This window comes from Tenebrio molitor, chromosome 8 (genome assembly GCF_963966145.1).
Source record: "Tenebrio molitor chromosome 8, icTenMoli1.1, whole genome shotgun sequence".
In the NCBI taxonomy this organism is placed as follows: Eukaryota; Metazoa; Arthropoda; class Insecta; order Coleoptera; family Tenebrionidae; genus Tenebrio; species Tenebrio molitor.
This window is the reverse complement of record NC_091053.1, coordinates 19351745-19362049: the sequence shown is the minus strand read 5'-3', so window position 1 is coordinate 19362049 and position 10305 is coordinate 19351745. Positions and strand designations below refer to the sequence as shown.

Below are 10305 nucleotides of genomic sequence, written 5' to 3'. Positions count from 1 at the left end.
TTATTAATAACAGAACATTCAACATTTAACTTCATTTTATAAACACTACGATTTCTGTAAGCCTTTTTAATGAAGTCAAAAAAACATTTCGCAGAAACTAAATGTTGGGAGTTTGTGTTTGAAAAACTGATAACAGACTGTTATTAAAATGTGTTGAGAAAATTTAAACACTGATAGTACCTATCAAAACAAATTAAGTACTTTTGTATTTATCATTTTTTCGAAAAATCTTTCTAAACTCAGATAACATTTTAATTAGTTTGATCGTAAATTCTGGTACCCGCCAATGTGTCCGCGTACATTGAAAGCGAAAGGAAAGGAAAGGACATTGAACTTACGCACCACACTTGGTCAAGGGCACAAACCTTTAATTTGCTCGAAACGACGCCCTCCACGCTCTTGTGCCCTTCGAGCCGTAGAAGCTAGAGTTCTCTCCATGTCGGAATTTTGTCGAATTGACTCGGCAGCATTATTCACACGAACAGTTAATTCTTCGACGGTATTAATTGGAGTTTTATACACAATCTGTTTTAACTTTTAAGTGACCCCATAAAAAAAGTCACAGGGGTTGGGTTTTAAGTCTGGTGAACGAGCTGACCGCAAAACAGCAAAACTGGTCCATTATGTAAGTATCACATATCCCTCGTAACTAGTAACGGCATCCAAAAAGTCATTTAGCACATAAATGTGGCCCTATAGATACCTATACCCATTATACCTATTGAATTCCTTTCGTCAAGGTGCTTCTTCTGAACCGAAAAAATAAGATCTTGGTTTTTCGAGGAAATCATAAGAAACTTAAAAAAAACATTTTTTTGCACATAACTTTCTCTAAGTGGCTCTAGGGCGATGATTCTTACATCATCAATGGAATCCTTTCGTCGAATTCTATGTCTTACGTAGACGCAAACCACTTTTGGTTCGGTCTAATTCGCATTTTAGATTTTCGAGTTTTAGACAGGTCCAAAGCAGCTTCGATTTCCACAGGATCTCGCTTACGACTGAACATGTGGCGGTGATTCTTGCACCGATCGATTCCTCTCATTCTCCTGATTAATTTTCTGTAAACTAATTCAGTCTGGGACCTATAGTTTACGAGGAAAATGACCTTGAAATTAAATTTGAGGTTCCTTTTTTTTACCTCCCAGACCACAAAATATATTTGAATTCAACTCATCCTGTACATTAACTTAACCCCGATTTATTTCGGAAAAACATTTCTCGAAAAAAGCACTTAACCTACAATTCTTTTTTTATACAGGTGTCCCAAAATTGGCGTACAAACTACTTACCTACTACCTTATCGAGGATGCTTAAAATGTACATGACAAAAATATGAAAAAAATGTTTCCGACAAAAAAAATCAGTTATTTTTATTATTATTATTAACGGTAATACAATGTTCCGTAGTGGATTTAAAATATTTGTTTCGATTTCCAAAGCTTCTAAATTCTCTATTATGCAGAATTAAATATTGGTAGTAACTGACCTTGCACTTTGTGATAATATGTACAGTCGCGAGCAATAAATTTTGGTCGTCAAGGTCATTCTTTGACGCAATCGAAAATGCCCCATTGTAAAACAGTCGTAAATATCATAACCTATTATCATGTTGTATGACATTAATTGTCATTTTTTTCTCAATTTTTTGACACTTTGTTGACGTGGGCATAATTAGGCAGGGAATTTTTTTAAATTTGTGACAATCTAACCAAATTTTGAAATGACATTGACGACCAAAATTTATTGCTGGCGACAGTAAGATTAGAGGTAAGTAGCTATTATGACAATTTCATACATATATTTCAAAATAATTGACCTGTTAAGTGCCACTTTCAAAGATCGCCAAATCAGCAAATAAGTCTCCCAATAGATTTTTTTTAACATTTTACACAAGAACGAGTTGAATACAACGTTTTTTTGTTCGACGAGCCCCTTAAAGGCTCCAAATCGCTTAAAATCTTTAAAATTAACTTGATATTTTGTTTTGACAAGTTGTGACATTTATCAAAATCCGCTCACACAGGAGAAATTTCTCAAATTCTGACAGTGTCGAACAAAAAAATAACCTTGAAGTTAAATTTGAGGTCTCCTTTTGCTTTTTGCCCACAAAATGGTATCTGTGGCGTGGCCGGAACTTTTCCCATAGCTCTCCTATAGCAAAAACACATCATTTATATTGTGTATAGAAGTGATATGCCCTTCTTATGAACAAATAAATTTTGACAGAGGTTTACATAATTTATACGCAAATGTATTTTATAAATTAATTGATTAAATACAAACAGTGCAAATTAAGTGCACGTCAATGGAAGACCTCAAATAATATTCATTGTTACGCCATTGGCTTAGCCCTGAATTAAAACAGGTCCGCCGTCCCTTTTCTCTTCTTGTCTGCAAAAAACTTTACTGGTACTGAGTGAGGAGTGACATCATCGGGCAACATAGTCGACAAAAAACAGGAATGGTGGATGGCATGTGTGGGAACAACAAAGACTAACATATGAACCTAGATCTAATGTTATTTATTACATTCGATTGAAGTTTTCTCGAAAGTGTTTGTTGGTGTTACTTACTCAATGAAAATTAAGTATACTTAGGTACGGTTTGGTGACAAGTAATAGGACTACAATGAAAAGAAGATATAGGTAGGTTTAGGTTAAGATGTTTTTTTCAACATTACAGAAGAAAATGAAGTTACAAGTCTAAGATGTTGGTACATATTTCAATTTACGTTATCTTATGAGTTGCAAAGATTATTATAAGTATCGCGAAAATAATAACTAGCATGTAACGTTCTTGATGGACTACTCTTTAGGACTACGTAAAAAATATTAAAACGTGTGACGTCATTACTTGTACCAACCTATTACCTACACATAACATAAAAGAAATCGACTGTTATGTATTATTAGATTTATATATTTTTTAAAATTCTGTTACTTTAGTCGATTAGTAAATATTTCAGTCGCTTAATTCCCATGTACGTGTTCAGCCAATCAGAGCGCTTGCTTTCATCCAATCAAAAATGTTTATCGCGATAAAAACGTCCTAATACTCTGTCATCTGTCAAAAGTTTGCTCGTTGATATTTGGGCATTTTTATTCAAAAGTTAAACCGTTAAACCCTCCAGCTAAAGCTCTCGGGCGTAACCAGAATAAAAATGCTCAAAATTCAACTCGTAAAATTGTCAAAGTAAAAAGTTTTCGTAAAATTGAAAAATTTATCCGATAAAAAAATTAGGTCTTGTTATTTTACCTTCGATTAAAATTCAACCTTCTAATTTCAGTTTTCTGGGTTCACCAATAGATAGATCCAATTGGATTCTTGTAAGATCATGTTGCTGCTTCAATCCGATTAAAGTAAAATGCATTATATCGAAAATTCGATTATCATTGCATAATTTAATTAATAAATGAAAGACTAGAGTGGTATATAAGAGAAAGTAGGCTCGATCCTGGTTCCTAGGGATGTTTGAGAGTTAGATTTGAGTTGGCAGCCTGGTTTTCGCAAAATTTGTGAAGTTAATGCAAGCAAATCTAAATAGTTAACATAATATTTATATTTTATTTTCACTCCAGAAACATTTTGTAAAACTAGCAATTTTATTTAAACCCAGATAACGACAATTTTGACAAAAAAGTGCAGCCAATTATCTGAATTATCAATCGAAAAACGCCCCTAGGAACCAGGATGGAGCCAACTCTCTTTAATATACTAATTTTATGAGACTATTCATCAAACGATAATATTTTGTGTGTTTACCTGAAATTAGCGGAAAGATTCGAATTTAGTTTTCGAGTATAAAATAATATTACATAATTTATATTTTTATATTTTCATTTTTGTATTTTTCATTATTTCTAGGAATTAAAAGACCTAAATAAATGCATGGAAATGTGCAATTGTTCACATTTTAAATTACTTTTTCTAATTCAGTTACGAAAAGCGACCATTGTGATATGTCATTTTAGTTGTCAAACGTGCTTCATTTAATAACTAATGAAAAAAAATGACATGATATTATCACTAGTGTTAAAAAGTGACATTAGTGACATGCATAAATAGCTACCGAGTGACTATAAATGATTGAAGGAAAATAGTGGATTGGCAACACTGATGCAGTTGGTAGTGCAAGTCTTCTCGTGCATCATCTGTCAATCATTTCTATTTAGGTTAGGTTAAGTCACGAAGTACATTGTCGATTTAGATTTTTTTGACGTTTGTTTCAATTTTAAAAATTAAGTGTGTCATGCCAACGATGTCGCCAACTAAAGATTTCAAATGTGTTACCAACATAACAAAATAATTTTCAATCATTTATAGTCACTCGGTATTTAAACATGGTTCAACAGTTCTGTAGTTTTGATCAAAAACATATGGGGCAACACTTGTAGCAATGTTACAAAAACTTCGTTTTCATATTGTCATGTTGTTTCTAATAAAGTGTATTTAGTGTAGAAGAAGTGTTATTGTAGTGAACTCTAAGTGGTCCATAAAATTTCATTTGTTATATTATGTCTACCTACTAATGAAAGACTTCCCCTGTTTGTTTTCAACAAGATGGAGCTCTCTCGCACTGTAGACGTTGCCTTATTAGTAAATTTAATTGTTAATATTACATACATTTTTTACAATCGAATGAGATTTGTAATTTCGCATTTTTATGTTTTTGTTGGAATTTTTTATTGTAACGTAAAATGAATAGGTACTTTTCCCTCAGCATTACCACTACCGAAAGTAATAACAACAACGTCCTAGACAGTCAAGTGCAAAATTCTGCAATACCACCAACTGAAAATTTACAAGTCACTAATTATTTCAAATGCAATTATTGCAAACAAACTCTGGAAGAAATTGTTTTTTACAACGGACACCCTAATAATTCGTGCGAAGAATTTATTGCCTTGACAAGCGAAAGATTAATAATATTTACGGGAGAAGAACAAGATCTTCATGAACGAGATTCTAGACCTATCCATAAATTGACAGGCTACAGTGTGTATGACGAACAAGGACATTTATGTCCTTTTGACAACGATTTGGTAGAACAGAATGTAGTTCTACGATTGTCTGGATTTATGAAGCCAGTTTACGCAGAGGACCCTTCCATCGATGATGGAATACCGACCCACGACATAGGTCCCATAAACGCTTGGTACATCACAGGTTTTGATGGTGGTGAGAAAGCTTACGTAGGAATTTTGACCACCTACGCAGAATATATACTGATGGATCCTTCACCAGAGTATTTAGCATTTGTCAAGTTATTCTTTAAAAAAGTACCACTTCTCAAGGTTATTATTGAGTTTTTGCTGGATCATGGGTGGGAAAACCCGACATACGAAGATTTACTGGATCATTTACAAAACACCAACAGTGAATTTACTGAAGACTTTGTCTTACAAAACTCCCATTTTGTTTGTAAACAGGTAGTGTTTTCCTGGTTCGGTGAGAACTTGTACTACTTTCATTATTGAAAGGTTTACAGTTTTGAAAAGGCGGCACCAGATGAGGAACCCTTGATGGGAGTTTCTTGCATGAAGACTCTAATCAATTTGTCGGGGGTGACACTAGACAGAGTCAAAAGAAATCAATCTCAAAAGAGGGTACGTCCCTCAGGACACTCGGTACTTGTTATTATTGTATCTTTGTAGATTTCCAGCAAACTGACGGATCGAAAAGCCACCACAACTCAACTGGTCCGGTCTGTCTTCGAAAACTTCTTCCCTCACCAGATCGAGAACAAAGACGAAAAGTTACTGAAGAAGAGACGTTGCGGAATATGCGACGCATGCCAGTCTCCGGATTGCGGCAAATGTGTCGACTGCAGGAGCATGCTGAAGTTTGGCGGTGCAGGAAAGAACAAACAAGCTTGTAAATTTCGAAGGTAAATGAAATACAAAGGAAGACAGCCTGTGGGTAACAGTTGGGGAGTTTAGGTGTCCCAACATGGAGCTCCAAGAGAGTGACGATTCGGACAACGACGACGACAACGAAACTTCCAATCAAAGCGGTACAGACAACATGAAGAAGCTGTTTTCGTTTAAGCAAACAATGAAACAAGTGGAATGGCCCAATCTACCTGTCGCAGTTGAGGCAGAGAAAAGATATTTTGACGTTGCCGTTGTCGGTAAGATCGCTCTCGATCTGTTTTCTTCTTTTCTGTATGTAATGTTCAGGTGGAATAACTGTCGCACCAGGCGACTTTGTAATGTTAAATCCAGATGCACCAAACAAGCCGCTCATCATTGGTAAAATCATTTCGTTATTTAGTAAACACAGTCAACCCACATTCCACGTCCAAATGTATTGTCGTGGAACTAACACTATTCTGGGAGAAACCGCAGATCCGCAAGAGCTCTTTGTGGTCGACGTCTGCGAAGATTGTCCTCTTGGAAGCATCGTGAGTAGAGCCGACGTAAGTTTCATTTTGTAATTTTGAATTGGAAATCGTGGAAACAAACATTGTAGGTGACATTTAAAAAAGTTCCCAAAGACTGGTCCATATTGGGGGGGATCCAGACTCTGCACAAGTCAGACAATCAGTTTACTTTCTTTTTTAATAAAAGATACGAAAACGAAACGGCTAGGTTTACTCATTATGTCGAGGAAGACACGAAAAGTGGGGTATGTCCGTGTTGCAAGTAAGTCAGGGATATTTTTTTTCTTTGTAAGAACTAATGTGCTGCCCTGTGCTGCTGCTGTCTGTCAAATGAGTCGAAAGCTCGTTTTTTGAAGAAAAGAACGTGTTATTGTCTATTTCAGTGCCACGAAGAGCATTTTATATCGTCGTTTCTAGTGATTATTGAATATGGGGTTGGTATTGATAGTAGTGGAATTACTGTAAATGCCAGTGTTAAATGTGATGTCAAAAATGAATCTGAATCCATATTTTAGATCAAAATAAACTATTAAGGGGGTAAATTATTATCGTAACAATACTTGGGAGACAATTAGAAATTTAATTTTCAATGAAATGACATTGCTTCATCAATACCAACCCAATGACATTAAAATAAAAGTCACTAGATAATTATTTTATATTTTTAATTTTGAAAAAATAGCATGTTACACTCGTTTCAACAATGATATTGCATTTTAGGAAGCGCAGCGAAATAAAGAAATTTGAAACGAAGATTTTCGAAGAAAATTCTGTTCAGTGGCGAGGAGAGCTGTACGAGATTGGTTCTTCAGTCTTCCTCAAACCTTGCACCTACAAATTTCATTCAACTCGTATGAAAAGAAACGAAGCCGACGTATTTGTTTACTGTGGTCGTTAACAACCTGTAAGTGCTGTGTTTTGCAGAATCGACCAGTCAGTGTGGACGATGAGGTATATCCAGAGTACTACAGGAAAATCTTTGATGTTAAAAACCCAGCCGAAGAGATAACACAACCTTTCTGTGTTGGTCAAATCGAAGACGTCTACACGATTCAGAAATCTGAAGAGATTAAAATCAAAGTGAGAATATTTTATCGACCCGAAAATACAAAAAATAGCGTGTTTTTAGCACACGAGAAGGATTTGAACTTGGTATATTGGACAGAAGAGGGTTAGAAATACCAGTTGACAACGTTTTGATGTTTCTTTTGTAATTTTCAGTGATAACAACCTCATTTAACAACGTGGTTGGCAAATGTTATTTATCATTTTTTGACACATATGAGTTATCAGAATGGTCGGAAAAGGGTCCACATCGATTTTATTTCGTAGAGGGGTACGACCCAAAAACTTACGACTACTTCGACGTCCCTAGACATGCTTCGCGAGTTGCCAAAGGAAAAGGTCGGATGAACTCGACGTTTTTGCTTCTCCAAATTGCATAATTTTCTAGGCAAGGGAAAAATCAAATCCAACGAAGAGTTTCGCGCAACGGAGGAACCAACTCCCCCTGAATGGGAAACACTCGGTCGCCCTCTAAAATGCATGGACGTCTTCGCCGGATGTGGAGGACTCTCTCTTGGTCTTCACCAGTCTGGTGTCGCCGAAACCAAGTGGGCTGTGGGTTATTATTCTCAAAAAGGACAATCTCGTAAATTTTGTTGCAGATAGAAAACATGACCAAACCTGCTGAAGCTTTCAAGGTCAACAACCGCAACTGTAGGGTATTCACCGAAGACTGCAACAAGATTCTGAAAGAAATCATTTCCGAAACTGGCGGTATTAAAGAACTGCCGGGAAAGGGAGAGGTTGAGATTCTTGTAGGTGGTCCTCCGTGTCAAGGTTTTTCTAATATGAACAGATTCAGCGCCAGACAATACTCGCTTCTTAAAAATTCTCTTATCGCCACGTTTCTAAGTTTCTGTGACTACTACAGGTGATCGTGATGTTCACTGGTACAAACAAACCATTAGACAATTCTTTTTTGTGCAGACCAAAATATTTTGTCTTGGAAAACGTGAGAAATTTCGCTTCTTTTAAACGTTCGATGGTGTTGAAACTGACGTTGCGGTGCTTGCTGGCTCTGGATTACCAAGTCGCTTTCGGTATACTGCAAGCTGCGCACTACGGTCTACCACAGACACGACGACGCTTTATTCTGATCGCTGCAGCTCCAGGATGTGCTTTACCAAATTTTCCAGAGCCCCAAAGCGTGTTCGAGAAGAGAGACTACCATTTGTCGCTGACAGTGGATGGAATAAAATACCACAAAAGTAGAGTGGAGTAGAGTAAGAGTGATTGGGTGTTATCAAGATGTTGTAGGTAGTGTGAGGACCGAGTCTGCCCCATATCGAGCAGCATGTGTAAGAGACGCCATCTCAGACCTGCCGACAATCATAAACGGAAGCAACAAAGAGAAGATGCCGTACGACGGCGAGGCAATTTCGCACTTCCAGCGAAAAATGCGTCGAAGCAACAACGAGATTTTATTCGACCATGTTTGCAAAGAAATGGCCCCGATCGTGGAAGCACGAATTTCGTATATACCGGGGGTTCCCGGCTCTGACTGGAGGGATTTACCCAATATCTGTGTCAGGTTGAGAGACGATACGGTGACCAACAAACTGCAGTATCAATACTAGTGAGTTTAATCGAGCGAAGAGAGTTGGTGTGATTGTAAAATTGCAGTTCGAGGAAGCAGAAGAAGTTTGACAAGCCTCGCGCCATCTGCGCTTGCATCACTGGCAAAAGCTGCAATCCTAGTGATCGCCAGGTGAACACTTTGATTCCGTGGTGTCTGCCGCACACTGCGGATCGGCATAACAATTGGGGTGGTCTTTACGGACGCTTGGGTTGGGACGAAGTCTTCAAAACGACAATCACTAATCCTGAACCGATGGGAAAGCAAGGAAAAGGTAGATGCGGCCGGGTTGGTCGAACGAAATTATCTTGTTGTTTTAGTGATTCATCCGGAGCAACACAGAGTTGTGAGCGTGAGGGAGTGTGCTAGGTCTCAGGGGTTCCCCGATCACTTCAGGTTTGTTGGCAACGTTATGGACAAACACAGGCAGATTGGAAATGCGGTGCCACCGCCGCTGGGGAAAGCGATTGGCTTGGAAATCAGAACCGCCATGGCTTCGATGAAAACAACGAATCCAAATTGTTAGGTTTGTTTTTACCGTTTATAATCAGGAAAAATGTTGTGTTTTGTATACTGGAGTTTATTTTTATTTGAATAAATCATTTAAAATATTGAAAATATTTTTTTTAAGAGACAAAAGAACTGCAGAATGACAGTTATTAGTACAACTTGGTGTCAATTTTGATTTAAAAGTGTACAATATTTATTTACGTTACGACACAAGTTTAGTAACGTGTCTCATATTACGATAACCCATCGAGTATCATAATATGAAGTTACGATACAAATTATTATCGTTAGAAATAATTAGTAAATGAAAAAAAAGTAGTAATCCGGAGGTTTTAATTTCTGTTGTGCTTTTATCACTAGTGCGAAAATACAGACGATGCAAATCAAGAAAGTATTTCCTGGAACAATCACGACAAAGGTTCAGAAATTTTAGTTTATCGCACTAGTGCAGTAAAGTATGTCATTACGGCATTCAAATGAAATTTGTCATTGTCTATTGATAAGTACTAGATAATCACTACTTTTTGTTTATTATATGGGTTCTTCCAATCCATTTACGTTCTAGTTCAAAAAGTAACAATGTCTCAGATTTACGTTAATTAGAGCTAATCGAAATAAATTTCCATTCTGAATTATTTCAGACAAAGGTGAGGCCGATATAATTACAGAAACAGAATGATTTAAACAACTCTTGCGTATGGTGGTCACAAAATGATCTAAAACACATAAAAACGAAACAATCTTTGCAAAGCAACAATTTCGGTTGTCT

The 10305-nt window shown here is 36.7% G+C and overlaps 1 protein-coding gene across 1 annotated transcript; it reads left to right on the top strand.

Annotated features, from left to right (window-relative positions):
* The first annotated feature begins 2427 nt into the window (after positions 1–2427).
* Positions 2428–9644, top strand: LOC138136705 (DNA (cytosine-5)-methyltransferase 1-like). Its single transcript, XM_069055983.1, has 16 exons — positions 2428–2648; positions 4724–5432; positions 5484–5609; positions 5658–5890; positions 5943–6133; positions 6183–6421; positions 6475–6647; positions 7106–7259; positions 7310–7556; positions 7607–7789; positions 7839–8005; positions 8053–8321; positions 8378–8658; positions 8708–9026; positions 9074–9300; positions 9347–9644. Exons 1-16 carry the CDS (start codon positions 2632–2634, stop codon positions 9550–9552), a joined length of 3741 nt encoding a protein of 1246 aa, XP_068912084.1. The 5' UTR covers positions 2428–2631; the 3' UTR covers positions 9553–9644.
* Positions 9645–10305: the final 661 nt, after the last annotated feature.